Source organism: Triticum urartu, chromosome 7, assembly GCF_003073215.2.
Source record: "Triticum urartu cultivar G1812 chromosome 7, Tu2.1, whole genome shotgun sequence".
Classification (NCBI taxonomy): Eukaryota; Viridiplantae; Streptophyta; class Magnoliopsida; order Poales; family Poaceae; genus Triticum; species Triticum urartu.
In genome coordinates, this window is record NC_053028.1 from 128,166,903 (window position 1) to 128,183,904 (window position 17,002).

The 17,002-nt window shown below is 40.5% G+C and overlaps 1 protein-coding gene across 1 annotated transcript; it reads left to right on the forward strand.

The window, feature by feature from the left end:
• Positions 1–631: 631 nt before the first annotated feature.
• On the forward strand, positions 632–16,105 carry LOC125519113 (kinesin-like protein KIN-14L). Its single transcript, XM_048683994.1, has 23 exons — positions 632–1,082; positions 1,974–2,097; positions 2,784–2,870; positions 2,969–3,139; positions 3,264–3,370; positions 4,049–4,180; positions 4,316–4,494; positions 4,947–5,108; positions 5,280–5,371; positions 6,357–6,508; positions 6,587–6,760; positions 8,232–8,378; positions 9,309–9,494; positions 10,220–10,291; positions 11,295–11,350; positions 11,450–11,666; positions 12,518–12,709; positions 12,819–13,040; positions 13,353–13,703; positions 13,780–13,878; positions 14,186–14,326; positions 14,428–14,586; positions 15,467–16,105. Exons 1-23 carry the CDS (start codon positions 876–878, stop codon positions 15,905–15,907), a joined length of 3,870 nt encoding a protein of 1,289 aa, XP_048539951.1. The 5' UTR covers positions 632–875; the 3' UTR covers positions 15,908–16,105.
• The last annotated feature ends 897 nt before the right edge of the window (positions 16,106–17,002 follow it).

The following is a 17,002-nucleotide window of genomic DNA, read 5'->3' on the forward strand; positions in this document are numbered from 1 at the left end:
AAAGACCATGCATAGAATGCTATTGGTCTTGATTACCGTGTGATGAGATAAAATACTTTAAAGTGCATTAGGAAGATAGAAGTACATTTTTTTGTGGATAAATTTTAAACCCAAACATACACTCTTAATCGGATGAAGGAAGTACTTGACAGTTCTTTAACCTAGCAACATTTCAGGGCCGACATACATTTGCATACAAAAATATCCACAGCGACATAGCTTTCATTTTGCCATCTCTGTTTTTCTTCATCAATCAAAAAGCTAAAACGATGTCTGAACAAAGCAAGAGAGAGCGACCTTTTTTCGTTATCCTTTGAAAATCTGGAAGGCATCATTCCCAGTTTATACTACTACGTATTGACTTCATCCCTCGGCTGCACGGTTTCATTTACTCCACGCAGGTGTTTTTCTCAAACCCAATCAATGCCACCGTGCGTTTTCTCAAACCCCAACCAATGCCACCGCGAGTACATGGTCGGGTACGGCGAGCATTTATCCTCCCACGGCCCCGCGGCGGGGCCCCGGCGAGCGAATTCAAACCACAGCCGAGCCAAGAGCAAAAACCGATGATGCCAAAAGGCTCCCCCCTCCCCATCGGGCCGGGCGACCCCCCTCCCCCGAACAAGGAGAGGGGAACAAAACAACGCCGCGGAAATGCGAAAGCGGAAAAACTTCTGGCCCCTGTCCTCCCTCCCCCCGAAGCGATAGATTGAAGAGGAATAGGGGCCGCGTCTCCTCTGCCCCCCTCCACTCCGTCCACCACACCGCCTCGTCCGCCTCCTCCTGCCCCCTCCCCCGCCCCGCCCCGCCTCGCCTCCGTGGCCCGCTAAACCACAGCCGCGCTCGATCTAGGGTTTCCGCTCGTCGCGGCGCCAATGGCGGACGCGCGCGGGGGCTGGTCGTGGGACCTCCCCGGCTTCCAGCCGCCGACGCCGGCGGCCGGGACGCCGCTGGCGCCGCCCACCGCCATGCCCAGGGCGCCGCCGACGGCCATGGTGGCCCGCTCCTCCGAGGGGGCGCCCCGCGCGTCCGGCGCCATGCCCGTCGCCGACCGCCTCGACCAGCTCGCCGACAGCGTCCAGGTGCTTGCTCCGCTCTCGAGTTTCGGGTTGGGCGGTGCCTGCGGTGTCCGGTTCTATCGTTCTAGCTCGATTTTGTCGGGGTGATGGGATAAGCTGGTTTGCCGTTCCGGGCGGCATCGTTGGAGTGCGGGATGTTGCCGTGCGCTTCGCACCGGTTCCGCGAATATTTCCGCATTGGGTTACGTATATCCACGAATGAGCTGGCTGAGGTAGAGGATTTGGACGCATGTTGATGCAGTGCTGTGATTCCGTACTGTTTTTTGCTCCATTTGTTTGGGGGCCGTTAACGGAGGTTCTCTATTGGGTCTACAGCTCAAACTTATAGTTTAGTTACATATACGGTGTATAATTTTTAAATTTATTTGATTGAAGAACCAAGTCTGGCTGTGCTCAACTAGTAATAATGCGTTGAATTGAGGAGACTATAGGTATATGCGGGGCAATGTGTTTCTGTTACTGGTGTTAGTTCAACATGAAACAGTACCATGGTGGGACGAGAGGCTCCAACATTGTATTCATTTAGTATGTTCGAGGACAAGATGACTGTTATGATTTTCCTTAATTTAGAGGAACTGAAATTACTCAACTGGAACCACATTGGGAGGCGGCGATTCCGTTACCTGCTCACTAGGAATGAGGAGTGCAAACAAACTTGAGCAGGATAATACTGTCGGCGCTTTCAATATTTATCATAATTTTGCTTTCACATGAAAAATTCCAGGAAACTATTCTTGCTAATTGATACAAATACCAGAGCTATGATGATTATGTCAAATCAACATGATTTGATGTGCACGATAATATGTGTTCACTTCATGTTTTTCTCTTGTTCCTGCTTGTGTTGGTATTTGATCATTTCTTAAAACTCACTTTTATAAATTACACTTGTAGCTTGCTAGGGAGGACTGCTTGGAACTTAGACAAGAAGCCAGTGACCTTCTTGAGTATTCTAATGCAAAATTGGGCCGTGTCACTCGCTATCTTGGGTTTCTTGCAGATAGAACTCGGAAACTAGGTAAGTTCAATCTCTCTTCATGGTGTTCAGTTAAGTATTAACCTCGTTTCCCCCTGTGTTAATGAGGGGGTCCTGTTTAATCATTTATAAACATCTAGTTGTTTATATTTTCCTTGCCCTTTAGGCTTGTTAATGTTAATGATGATAGTGGTTTTGCCGGGGTAGTTGGTACTGTGTTTTGAAGGCTCCTGGAATAAGCTATATGCTTGCAGTGAAATTTCTCTCATTGGCACATAGCGAGCATAATATGGCTGCCGGTGTCTGTAATATAATGATTCCCTGTTTATAAATTATGGGGTGAGTTATGTGCAACTCTTATATTCATGTACTCGCGCTCTGTTTTGAAAGAGCTGGGACGTATTGCAGTTATAGCGAATAGCACATATAAGTCCCTTAAGTAGTTAAGTACATTCTATAATCTTGTGACCACAAATAGTAACTGTATGAAGCCAGTGGTAATAAAATTATCCCCTGAGCATTAAAACGACATAACAAACTGACTTTGGATGTTGTTGGATCATATCATGTTCTAAGGACACTTTTCCCCCCCAATCACACAATGTACATAGTCAGAAGAGATAGAGAATCATGCTTTTTCATGCATTGCAACTTGCTCTGTTTTGTTATTCATCTATTTTTAATATAATTTCCATTGTTACCTGAGATTATATCTTTTGCTGCTGTAGATCAAGCTGCACTTGAAACTGAAACTAGAATCACTCCTTTGATTCATGAGAAGAAAAGGCTTTTCAATGACTTATTGACCTTGAAAGGTACTCTATTATGTTCTATACTGCCTGACTTACACACATGATTCATCTTTGTGTGTGGTGTCTTTTTAGCGTCAGTCATAATTATGAACACCTTTCAGGCAATGTCAAAGTATTCTGCCGTAGCAGACCATTATTCGAAGATGAGGGTTCATCAGCGGTCGAGTTTCCAGATGATTTTACTATCCGTGTAAACACTGGAGACGAGTCTCTTACAAACCCTAAGAAGGATTATGAGTTTGACAGGGTATATGGTCCCCACATCGGGCAAGGTAAGATTGATGATGGGCCATGCAGGATGCAATTAATAAGTGCCAGACTGCGCAAAACTTTGACAACATATTTTTGTAATATCTACAACTCTTACACTGATTCTGTCCTTCAAATGATTTCAAGGTGAACTTTTCCACGATGTTCAACCATTTGTGCAGTCTGCCTTGGATGGGTACAATATCTCCATATTTGCGTATGGTCAAAGCCGCTCTGGAAAGACACATACACTGGTTTTCATCTACTCCGATGTGTTTATAATTGTTTTTCATGAAATTACACATTCTAAGTTACAGAATGTTTAGGTTGCATTGACGCCATTCTTGCTCCCTCTGAATTGTTTGCAAGAAATATACTATAAAAATAATAACATCTTGGTATGGCAAATATCTTCATTATGACAAGCCCATAGCACAGTGCATTATGAAAGGTACATGGAGCCTAACTTGGTTTTTCTTAAAGGTACATGCATTATGAAATCTGTCACCCTTTGAGTTCTTACGAGGTGCAATAGTCAAAGTCTATTTTATCAACCTGTGATTGTATGTTAGAATATATATATATCTTATTCAATCATGTAACTCGTGTCTCCTAACAAAGAAAAAAAATGCAACCAATGTATTGAGAGCCATTAGAATGATGAGCGTCGATCACTTGTTCACAAAGGAATGCAACGACGCTTCTCAAACAGCACTATTATTTATAGCTTCAATGGCTAATTGTAATATTTTAGTGCACTTTTAGGGCAGCACCTGTTTCTCAGAATTACTTTATTGTTTGATAAGATCTGATCCCAGGTACTGCAAAACAAGACGTAGAAGCTTACATTCTTGCTATGCTCTTGACTGAATGTTTATTTAAATTCATAGATGCACTACTCTTTGACTGAAATTCCTATGCTTTCTTTTCAGGAAGGATCTAGCCATGATCGTGGTTTATATCTCCGATGCTTTGAGGAACTATTTGATCTTTCAAACTCAGATACTACTTCCACATCACACTTTAACTTCTATTTTACTGCCTGTGAACTCTACAATGATCAGGTACTAATACAATTCTGTCAGTGGAATTCTACCAATGATCACTTGGCTGTTGTTCCGTGTCAAGTGAATATGACTGCACTTTCCTTGTATAGTCGGTATCACAGCAGCCTAATTGCATCTGTTCGTTTCGCACAGGTCCGGGATTTGCTGTCAGAATCTAGAAGCACAGCTCTGAAAGCCCGCATGGGTGTGCAAGAATCCTTCGTGGAACTTGTGCAGGAGAAGGTTGAAAATCCATTGGAATTTTCTGGAGCTCTAAAGACAGCACTTCAAAACCAATCTGTACATTCGACGAAGGCCATCGTATCTCACCTGTATGTCAATAAGTGCTATTGTCTCCCTCCATCCATACCCCATAACATTGTTTTTTTCTAGGTCAAATATCTTTTTTGTGATGCAATGATGAATGTAATATCTAGTTTGTACTCCCTAGTACATTTGTCAGATAAATCTTTAAAAAGGGCATTATTTCTTGGTGGCGCATTAATCCTTTTTCTGGTACTTAATGTCTCAGTCATAGGTTTTGAATATTTAAATCTTCATTGGCGCCTATTTGAAGATGAAACGGACTATTATTTGGTGTTCTGGGTTCATTACTTTTGAAGAAACTTAATATTGCCTTCTCTATTGTTGCTCCCTGCTCTTGCCATTGTAACTATGAAACTTTTTGTCACAAGCCACTGTTTGGATATTTTTTTAATTTTTATTTTCATTCACGGCACTAACTTTTCTAAGGAGTACTAAAAAATATTCCTTTTATTTTCAGGATTATTACCATCCATATACACTACAGAAATTATGTAACAGGAGAACATCTGTACAGTAAGCTTTCTCTAGTAGATTTGCCAGCTAGCGAATGCCTTCTTGAGGAGGATGCCAATAGAGATAATGTAACAGACTGTTTGCACGTCTCAAAGTCACTTTCTGCGTAAGTAGCATGACTCTTGTGTTCCTTGTTTTCTGTTTAGTCTGATCATTTCCTCATTGGTGATTTGATTGTCAGTGGCCTATCTCAATGGCGCATATTCATTTCTTGTTAATGCATTTATGTTTTTCCTTTTATTTAATATAAAAGTGCTCTCAATTTTGTTATGCATAGGTTGGGTGATGCTCTGGCCTCTTTAAGTGCAAAGAAAGAGCCTGTTCTGTCTGGGAATTCAAGACTTATACAAATCTTAGCTGACTCTCTTGGTAAATAGTTTCTTTCTCCATAAGGGTCTAATTATTTTTTGTCCTAAGTGCAATATAGTCTGTTCCTGGTTGGTTGCAACCAAAGTGCTAACGGAGGGTGTATCCATCTGATGCCCCCTTTCATACGTCCGTACCCCCCAAAAAGAAATATGAAACAATTTGTTTTTAGGAAATTGTAGGGCAAAATCAATGTGCCATGCTTCATAATTTTGATACAAATAATCCACATGATAAGAACACAAAATACTAACTACTCCTAAGAATTTGTAATAAAAGATGAAATATAATTAATATTAAGTGAAGTATATCTTATACTCTCATCTGTTTTTGTTCTCACAGTTTCTACTGAGTTTAATTACGTAGTTTAAAATGATGTAAGGCCATATGAGATCCTTACCATCTTAACCTTTAATAGAATTTTTCATGTTTGCATAATTGCAATTTGGAAAGTGTAGTACCACAATAACATGTTTGATAATGCATGGTTGATTCATGGAAATGGAAATGCATCTGCTTCGTAAAAATCAGAGTCTGTTACCCATCCTTTGGTGATCCAAGCCCCCCTTCTATGTTTGACACATTAAGAAAATAAGAAATGGTAATGCATGTGAAATCAACATATGATGGAAAAACACTAGTAGCTTTTATGCCCTATTACTCTTATTGACCAATGCAATTACCTGATGCTACCATTCATATGGTATAACTAGGAAAAGAGTGATTAGATACTTGCGGTAAGGTGACCTAAGACGAGCACCAACCGCCCTGACGCCTAAGCGCCTAAAGCGGGCATAATTGTAAGGCGCTGCTTATAAACAATGCGATACTTATAAGATTTTCTAGGGTCCATGTATATTTGTCTATCCGAACACAGGCCGAAGGGAAAATGGTTCCCTTTAGCATAAAACAGATGTAGTAAGACCAAAAGGAAGCTTCCACCTCCTACCAATACCATTCTTAGTTTTACGTTTCTTCGTTCGTGCAGGAAGCAGCTCGAAGATTTTGTTGGTTGTGCATGTAAGTCCAAGTGCTTCAAATTTGTCTAGAACTTTGCCCACACTCAGTTTTTCGGCCAGAGCAAGAAATGCTGAATTGAGCCTTGGAAATCGTGATACCATCAAGAAATGGAGAGATGTGGTATGGGTTTGATCGATATTTGCATGGTCCCATTTTAACTCTTATAGCCATTTAACCATGTTCCTATTTTATTCATAGGCGAATGATTCACGTAAAGAATTGCATGAGAAAGAAAAGGAGGTTTCGGACTTGAAACAAGAAGTTTTAGGGTTGAAACTTTCTCTCTCAGAGGCCAATGACCAATGCACACTGCTCTTCAACGAAGTGCAGAAGGCATGGAGAGTTTCTTCTACACTACAAACTGACCTGAAGGTCAATACTACCCATACTACTGCTCTGAATCAAACTAATGCCAAGCTAAATACAGTCAATTATGACCATTTGGACAGTTATTTTACTGAGGCCCCTGTTGTTTGATTAAAAAAATGTGTGTCCAAATAAATATTATTTAAGAGTGCATGCACATGAACATTTATATCTTTGACACTAATATTGACAAAAAGTTTAGTTTTGTAGTTATATTATTAGTAATTTGTCATCAGAGGTACTTGGATATCATAGTATCTTCTACAACTTTTAGTAACAGCCAGTAAAAATGTAATGGTCAAATGTGTGTGTATTTGGCCATTGTCTGAAATAACATCTATTGAGAACATACAGGGCGATTCGTGCGTTTCTAGTTTTAATGTATCCTAGTCCTGGGATGATTAATTCCAACTTTATGTGGAAAAGCTACAGTAATGCTTATGGTGCATCTCTGTTTAATCTTCAGTAATTGATGTTGATGGTGCATCTCTGTTCAATCTTCAGTAATTTATGTTGCTAATATATCATTCAGATGTTATTCCAGGATGTACTAACTCGTAAGTGTAGTTCAGTTCACTGATTACGAGTCGAAGGACTAGTCGAGACTAGTCGATGGACTAGTCCATGAGTCGCAACTGTGGTGTCGACTGCGAATCTCGTGTAGACTAATTCGATGAGTCGAGCGGTCGAGAGACTAGTCTACGACTAGTCTAGACTAGTCCTGCTGTCTGAGTCGCTCGACTCAAATTTGGGAGGGGAAAATTGGAGAGCGAGCTATGAGAACAAGCCGCCTGGACGAGGCCACCGCCAGCACCCACTGACCCGCCGTCGGGACGGCGGATGGCGAAGCAAGGCGTGGCAGCTGGCCGGAGCTCGTGCTCGGGCGGTGGCCATGGCCGTGCCCCGTAGGCGCGTGCGGCCCTGCCACAAAGAGGGGGAGAGAAAGAGAGGAGGAGAGAAGAGGCACGGCGGTGGTCGGTGGGCTCGCCGGCGGCGGTGGCTGGAGGCGCGGGTCGCGCGCGCGCGTGCTTTTGTGCGTGATGGCGCAGGCGGCGGCGACGGGATCGATCGGGAGCTAGGGTTACAGAGGCTGGGATGGGAAGTAGGCTAAGTAGGCTGGCTACTTGGGCCCAAATGGGCCAGCTGGGGGTGGTGTGCTGAGCGGCACTGGGCTAGGCCTGGCGAGCGTTGGCTAGCACTGCTGGTTTTATTGTATCTGTTGTAATGTGTTGTACAGTTTACTACTCCATACTGCTACTAGGTATTAGTAGTTGACTACTACAGTACTTTGTCGACTAGTCTAGCACTAGTCTAAGACTAGTCCGATTAGTCTATGAGTCTCAACCTCGGAACGACTCAACGACTCGTCGACTCGTAATCCTTGGTTCAGTTATAATCTTTTGGATACTCAACCTGCAGTCTTGTAGTATTAAACATTGAAGGTGATTGACATTTTTGTTGTTCTTATCTATCGCAGTCTGAAAATTTAATGCTCGCTGACAAGCACAAGATTGAGAAAGAACAGAACAATCAGCTAAGGGACCAGATTTCTCGTCTTTTGGAAGTTGAGCAAGAGCAGAAAATTAAGATGCATGAACGCGATCTAACAATTCAATCGCTACAGGTTAAATGTTAATATGTTTGCTTATTATCAACAATCTATATTTGTCAAATTAGATAGGGCAGAATTTTGTTTCAGTATTGATGCTTATACTATTTCTTCTTGAAATTATTTTGTCTCCCTTTTCAAAAAATTCTCTTGATTAATGCTATTGTTTTTTTTTGCGGGTGAGATTAATGCTATTGTTAATATGTTCACTAAAAAAGCTAGTCATGTTTTGTGTTGTGTATGATTCTTTCACTCAATTTAGCAGTGGCTTTTGATGTATAGTCTTGGACCCTGTAAATATGTAAAGCAACAACCTTCAAAATGGTGGTGCATTTCTATTTAGCATGTGTTGGCTCCATGAAAAAATATCTATGGCGTGTGGTAGCTTCTTACAGTGCAGCCATAAAAATTCATGCTGCAAGATAATGCATTTTTTTAGCATTTGGTAGCTTCTTACAGTGCAGCCATAAAAATTCATGCTGCAAGATAATGCATTTTTTTAGCATTCCACTCACGTATAATGGTATAAGTATATGCAACAGAGTGCGGTTCATCCTTGGGTTTTTATTCACCATGCCATCATCATGTAGATGTTTTTGGACTCTCATTCTGGCTATACCATGTTTCAACTTCACTAACATTCTCCCCGCAAAAAAAAAAACTTCATTAACATTCTCTTTTGCCCAACTAAATTGTATCATAATTTGGCATCTAATCTGGTTCTTCCTTTCCTAATCTGGCCATAAGGGACTATAATGTGATTACGACCAGCTTGTCTGTCACACTATTCAATAGTAGTGTATAGCTACCCGAGTTTTACTATTTGTGCATCTGCTGGTGAGATTTGAGTGTTAACTGACGTAGTATGGTTAGAAAGCCAACTTTTTTATATATTCGAATACCCACTTGTATTTTGCATGCTTATTTTGTTCCTACAATTTACAGGCAAAACTTAAGTCCATTGAGTCTCAACTTAATGACGCTCTGAACTCTAGTGATGCAAGATCAACAATTGGATCTGAATCTGCTTCAGTTATTTCAACCCCAAAGATGATGGAATCAACCGCTGAGTCATCATCAGTGACCAAAAGGCTTGAAGAGGAGTTAGCAAAGAGGGATGCCCTTATTGAGGTATTGATACTTTAATTATCTTTCATCACCAAGTATTATTTGTTCCACCTCATGCAAATGTGAGATTTTTGCTTGAATTATATACTTACATAATTACAAAAAATTACCTCAAGTTTGAGTACGTGACTAATTAGTGGTGTCTCTGGACTTCTTTTACCAGTTCTTTCCCACCCACTGATAGCAACTAATAATGTAATTTTAATTGGTCAAACTGATCGTCGTTTGAGCAACGAGCGCTCTCACTGTCAATTTCAAAGGCATTTGCATTCAGCTTAGGAGTTTCCATCCTACCTGCACAAGGTGCAAATTTGAGAAGACAGTTTTATAGAACACTGTTGGTTGTTTGTATTCATGTTCTCATGCATAATAAAGCAAGATTATATATAAAAAGGATCTTAAAGCTATACTTATTTATCATGGATCTGATTTCTATACTCAGATTAGGAGACCTGCTAGCTTAGTGCTAACAACTCTATTGGTATCATGTACCACCTGATGTTCAACACCAATTTTTGACGAGACTTGTTTGCATCCAGTTAAATTGTATGCACTACTTTTGGAGTTCTGTGTGTTATGATGGGCGTGTATGATTTCTCTATTCTTTATATTTATTTAAGCCAAGACAAGTCAAGCTTCTGGTTCCTTCGGTTTTATGAACCGTTGGCCTTCATTTTCTGCGCTTTAATTAATGTCTTACTTTTGAAACATTGCCTTGATTAATGTAGAAACTGCATGAGGAGAATGAGAAGCTCTTCGACAGACTTACAGAGAAATCGGGATTAGCAAGCTCTCCTCAGGTGTCCTTGAATACCTTCACTTTATTCAACTGTTGGGCCCTTTTTTATTCAGTTTGTCCCATTTCCTGGACTCCTTTAGTGCTTGTGAAAAGGTCTAAAGATAAGTCATTTCTGGCACTTTGTCTTGTCTGTCCCTTGATGCTGCAGTGCATGTTCAGGCATTTTTGCACCCCACAAGGGACCAAAATTCTACTTTCTTCAATCTGCACGTGTGGCTTTGCGAGTGATGATCATGATCCTCCATTCCTTATGGTGTGATGATTTTTTTTATCCACCTACCTTGGAATGACCTGGGATTAGCAAGCTCTCCTCAGGTGTCCTTGAATACCTTCACTTTATTCAACTGTTGGGCCCTTTTTTATTCAGTTTGTCCCATTTCCTGGACTCCTTTAGTGCTTGTGAAAAGGTCTAAAGATAAGTCATTTCTGGCACTTTGTCTTGTCTGTCCCTTGATGCTGCAGTGCATGTTCAGGCATTTTTGCACCCCACAAGGGACCAAAATTCTACTTTCTTCAATCTGCACGTGTGGCTTTGCGAGTGATGATCATGATCCTCCATTCCTTATGGTGTGATGATTTTTTTTATCCACCTACCTTGGAATGACCTGGGAATGTGACATTTGTGTGTATATCTTACTTGCCTATTGTTCCTTCTTCCCTTTTCCACTTTAAGTTAGAATTAATACGAACTGTTAACTGCATATCTTCTAACTGCCCTCACTTGTCCTTTATAATAGAGAGCTTGTTCAACGTAGCAAATGCAGAAACTCCACATGAGTTTATAACTTCACCATTCTTGTTTTGTTCTCAATGTCTTTCAGTGTACTGTGTCAACGTGAGCTGTGCCAAGAAGCTTTTATTTTATATAAGTACTCATTGCGATAGCATTTCTCTTTATGATCTGTCAGTAACTCTATTTTGCAAATAGTTTAGAAAAGCTGTGTTTGCAAATTTTGCTATAAAGCTGTGTTTGCAAATTTTGCTATAAAGCTATTTGTCTGTAGGCTCCAAGTCCATCTTCAAACCAAGTAACTAATGCTCAGGGAAGGGATATAGGCAGGTAAATGCTACTATGCATACATGTGCAATCAGTCAATCTCACTGTTTTTTGCAATAAAAAAAGTATCCGACCATGTTCCATTTACAACTGTATTTGCAGGAGCAACAGTGCCAAAACTCAATCACCAGATGTATTTCCAGCAACAATGTCTCAGGACAAAACTGGAAACAGTGGAGCTATAGTGAAATCAAGCAATGAGTTAGCAAAAACTACACCTGCTGGGGAGTACCTGACTTCGGCACTGATGGATTTTGATCCTAACCACTTTGAGGGATTTGCTGCAATAGCTGATGGTGCAAATAAGCTTTTGATGCTGGTCAGTACTGCTAAATTAACAGAAAATATTTGCATTGTACCTATAAGAGTTCTATTCTTCTATTGTTATAAGCTGGTTTTGCATATTTATCATTTCATTGTTGTTTTGTTATGGTCACCGGCCATCCACTAAAGCTATGACCCATTCAGAACGTCCAGTTCCATCAGATGGTCATTGGACTGTTAGGTGATTTATGGGATCGGAGAGGATATGAAAATCCAGTACCTGTCAGGATGCTGCTGTGTAGTTGGTTGTTGATGCCTGTTCTCATCTTACTAGGCTGTATGTGGCACTAACTGGAACAACTCTGTACAGAAGTTGGATGGGTACGGTCTGTCCAAGTTGTGAATTTGTTTTGATTTTGATCTTTTGATGTCCAATGCATTTTGTCCCTAATTTGTCTAGGTAGAAGAATGGTGCCGATTGGTTAGAGTTGATGCGAATCACCACAAAATCCAGTTTAGTATAATATGTCCAAAGCCCTACATGCCCAAAACCCTACTTTGACAGCTGCCTACATTTTGCATGACAAGCAGATACTACCATCCCATTTTCATATTCAGCGCAGTGATGCTAGTCATTGTTTTCTTTCTTTCATGGGAATATCTAGAGATTGTGATGTGCTGTGTGGTGTCTTGATTAAGTGGCCAGGCGTTCATATGGGATTTTTATACAGTTCCTTGATTTGAGCACTATGTCTGAGGTCTGAAATCCTCAGCCTTTTTTAACTGTTTATTATAGGCTACATTAGGTATGTGAAAGCCTAGTCTGTTTCAGTTTCATGGTATTCCTGTCATAGTAAATGTTGATTTCCATTCATGAGCGACTATGTAATTATGATATGCTTCCAGGTATTGGCTGCAGTTATCAAAGCGGGTGCTGCTAGGGAGCATGAGATACTTGCCGAGATCCGAGATGCTGTCTTCTCGTTCATTCGCAAAATGGAACCAAGAAAAGTTATGGATACCATGCTAGTTTCAAGGGTCCGGATATTATACATTAGATCTTTGCTTGCTAGGTCCCCAGAACTTCAGTCCATCAAGGTGCAATGTCGCTGTCTTGCTTTTATCTATTATATTATTTTAAGCCAAGAGGCCCCATCCTTTTGTACTAAATGGGTTAGGGTATTTGTCCATTTGTTCCTTCTTCAAGGTTTCTCCAATTGAACGTTTTCTGGAGAAATCAAATAGTACTAGTCGGAGCAGAGGTTCTAGCAGGGGAAGTAGTCCTGGCAGGTCTCCTGGTTACCACCATGATCATGGTTCACGGGTTGCCTTAATGGATGAAAATGTGCATGGTTTCAAGGTTAACATTAAACAGGAAAAGAAATCAAAATTCTCCTCGATTGTTCTGAAGCTTCGTGGGATTGAGGAGGTATGTCTTGTTCTCCTTCAGCTGTTGCAGAAGTAGCACTCCCACTGAAAATTGCTTGCATATGTTACTGTTAGATCTATTTCATTTTGGATATATCTGCGGTTCTGATGGGGTCCCTATGCTTTATTGCTTGCATGGTCACTTAAGTACAGATTTTTGGTCATCATAGTGATGCTAATATGTCAGGCTAGGACATGTTATGCTGATATATTGCCACTGAATGATCTGAAGGGCTTGCCGTGCTTCTAGATGTTTTACCTATTTGAATATGTGCTAGCATTGAGTAATTGGTATTAGTGCTACATTTGACAGGAGACTTGGAGACAACATGTCACTGGAGGAAAGCTTCGGGAAATTACCGAGGAAGCGAAGGCTTTTGCGATTGGAAACAAAGCCTTGGCTGCTCTTTTTGTTCACACACCTGCTGGTGAATTACAACGCCAAATCCGAGCATGGCTTGCAGAGAACTTTGATTTTCTATCTGTAACTGGTGGAGATGTTGCTGGAGGAACTACTGGGCAACTTGAATTGTTATCTACCGCTATCATGGATGGATGGATGGCTGGCCTTGGTACAGCGCAGCCCCCAAGCACTGATGCTCTAGGCCAGCTGTTATCTGAGTACAGCAAGCGTGTTTACACATCACAGCTACAACACTTGAAGGTTTTATTTACCCGTCTCACGTTCTGGTCTAACAAATCCAGTACAATTGTTTCTCTTATCCTTCGTAATATTGCAGGACATAGCTGGCACATTGGCAACAGAGGAGGCTGATGATCCTGTTCATGTCAGTAAGCTGCGCTCTGCTCTGGAGTCCGTCGATCATAAAAGAAGAAAGGTGCCTGTAGCTCCCTCACAAAATTTACTTTCATGTGTTGCACTTGGTACACTTCACTTGATGGACTTCTCAAATTTATGAATGAAGTGCGTAAACATGATCTGTGGTTCAAATTTTGGTGATGGAATAAGTTTCTCTCTGCCTGCTCTTTACTAAAAATATTTTTAACTCACTAAGCAAGTCCTGGGGTTCACGTTGATGTATGATGAAGTCACGTTTCCACACTCCTTTTGTAGCTTCGTACATTTGAACTATTTAAGTTGACACTTTTACTTGTGGCATCTCACCCTTGTCATACTCTTACCAGATCATGCAACAAATGCGGATTGATACTGCCTTGTTAACCAAAGAAGAAGGTGGTTCACCTATCCGGAATCCTCCAACTGCTGCTGAAGATGCACGATTAGCATCTCTCATATCTCTAGACAACATCTTAAAGCAAGTCAAGGTCTGATGCTAATCATTTGTGCCTATATTTGTTTTGCCTTTTATGTTTTATACTGAGAGACATGTTTTCTAACACCATACTTGTTCATTTTTGGACATCAGGAAGTAATTAAACAAAGCTCTACAAGACCATTACGAAAATCGAAAAAGAAAGCATTGCTAGAATCATTGGATGACCTCTTGGCACAGATGCCTTCTCTTCTTGACATTGATCATCCATGTGCTCAGAAGCAGATCACGGATGCACGCAATGCTGTAGAGGTATGTACATAGTATCTCATAATCTTTGCCCTGAATGATAGAGTAGTACTTATATTTACATAGTATTACCTCCGTCCCAAAAAGCTTGTAAAACGTGTCTAGATACATCCATATCTAGATAAACCTAATACAAGCTTTTTGGGACGGAGGGAGTATCTGATAATCTATGCCCTGAACGAAAGAGTATGATTTATTGATTTTTGACCCCTCAAATAGAAATGGGGTTATGATAAAAAGATGAAGGATTTTGTTTCTTTGCAAGACAGTTCTCTCTAAATCGTACGAGATCTCTTTTGTAGCAGGAGGTTTAGTAACTTCTGACTTGCAAAATTTCAACTTTATATTTAGGTTAACTAATCATTACTCTCTTTGGGTTTCTGTACATACACTAGGATGAGGGCCACCTTTACATTTTGCAATCTAGTATGAATCCCAGCTGATTGGTTGTGGTAGTCATGAATTGTTAAGACAATTGTTTCTCTTTTTTCAATATAGCTTATGCATTGCGAGATAGGGTCTAGCTTATATGAATCCCAGGAGACAGAGGGAGTAGATCTCTTTTGTAACAGGAGGTTTAGTAACTTCTGACTTGCAAAATTTCAACTTTATATTTAGGTTAACTAATCATTACTCTCTTTGGGTTTCTGTACATACACTAGGATGTGGACCACCTTTACATTTTGCAATCTAGTATGAATCCCAGCTGATTGGTTGACACAATTGTTTTTCTTTTTTCAATATAGCTTATGCATTGCGAGATAGGGTCTAGCTTATATGAATCCCAGCTGACGGCTCACTTGTCATGCCAAGGCCCAAACACCAAGTCTCAGTTATATTCCATTAACTTTAGCTGATGCAACACTAACATGTATGTGTACAGTCACTGCAAGAAGACCCCGATGATCCTGCCCCTGACCCCAACTCGAATTCCAACACGCTGGGAGAGAGCGAAGTTTCACAGTGGAACGTATTGCAGTTTAACACCGGAACGACAGCACCTTTCATCATAAAATGCGGAGCAAATTCGAGCTGTGAACTGGTTATCAAGGCTGATCAACGAGTCCAGGAACCTAAAGGTGGCGAGGTAATCCGCGTTGTTCCAAGACCATCTGTTCTTGCAGAGATGGGCTTTGAGGAAATGAAAGGCGTGTTTGAGCAATTGCCGGAAGCAGTCAGCTTGCTTGCCCTTGCACGATCCGCCGATGGCACAAGAGCCAGGTATTCTAGACTGTACAGAACTTTAGCTAGCAAAGTGCCTGCCTTGAAAGAGATTGTTGCAGAGATGGAGAGAGGTGGTGTTTTCAAGGATGTCAGATCATAGTGTTAGTTCATTTTGTAGAGTTATATGTAATGTTGTATATGGAGCCATTTGAGGGCATCCCATGTAGTAACTTTTTTTGTTTACACCATGAGCAAGCCTATGTTGTAGCATTGTCTTGGGTTAAGAGAGCTCATCTTTTCTCTCTGCCTGCCACCTCTGGATGGTCAATGATTCAAAATACATGGTTGTTGTAGTTCATGGATGCCCTTGTAATCTTAATTCTGCCTCTCTTTACGTACTGCTGAAAGGCATAGCTTCGACAGTTTGACAATTAACGAAGCCTAGCATGGGAACATCTCACAAGCCATTCGGCCATTTCAGCTGAGGTGTCTGTCCGACTTGTACTATTCTGTTATTTTCATGATTTTTTAGTATTTTACCATCTAAATCACCCACCAAATCCATAAAATGCAGAAGATGTGGCAAATTGGTTTGTCTTGGAAGGTCCCAGTGTCAAGTAAAGCTAGTAGATTCCCTGCAAAAAAAGAGTAAAGCTACTCTCTCCGTCCATAATGTAAAACGTTTTTGACACTACACTAGTAGATAAACTTAACATTTTTTAGTACATCTTTGAAATGTTTTTTGACACTACACTAGTAGATAAACTTAACATTTTTAGTACATCTTTGCCTTGTGGCTTCTCTGGTTGGTGGACTTTATTCTGTATGAATATTTATTTGATAGTACCATGGAAAGTTTCACATGCTCTATTTTGTATGTGATTTCAAAGGAATTTTTTCATCAAGTCCAATTTTTTTTGATTTTATGACAACAATGACTTGCACCTAAATCTTTAGATAACTTCTTGCATTTTTGTAGTGACTCAACCAATTACGCATTTTCTTATTTTTGGGAATTTCAAAAGAATCCTACTATTCATATTCCGTTCCTAAATATAAGTCATTTTAGAGATTCTGATATAGACTACATACATAGCAATATGAGTGAATCTACACTTCAAAATACGTCTATATTCATCCATATGTAGTCTATGTTATTAAAATCTCTAAAAAGATTTATATCTAGGAACGGAGGAAGCATATGGTTTTGAATCTTGACATTCTTTTATCTTAAGGAATCAACCAATCCAATTCC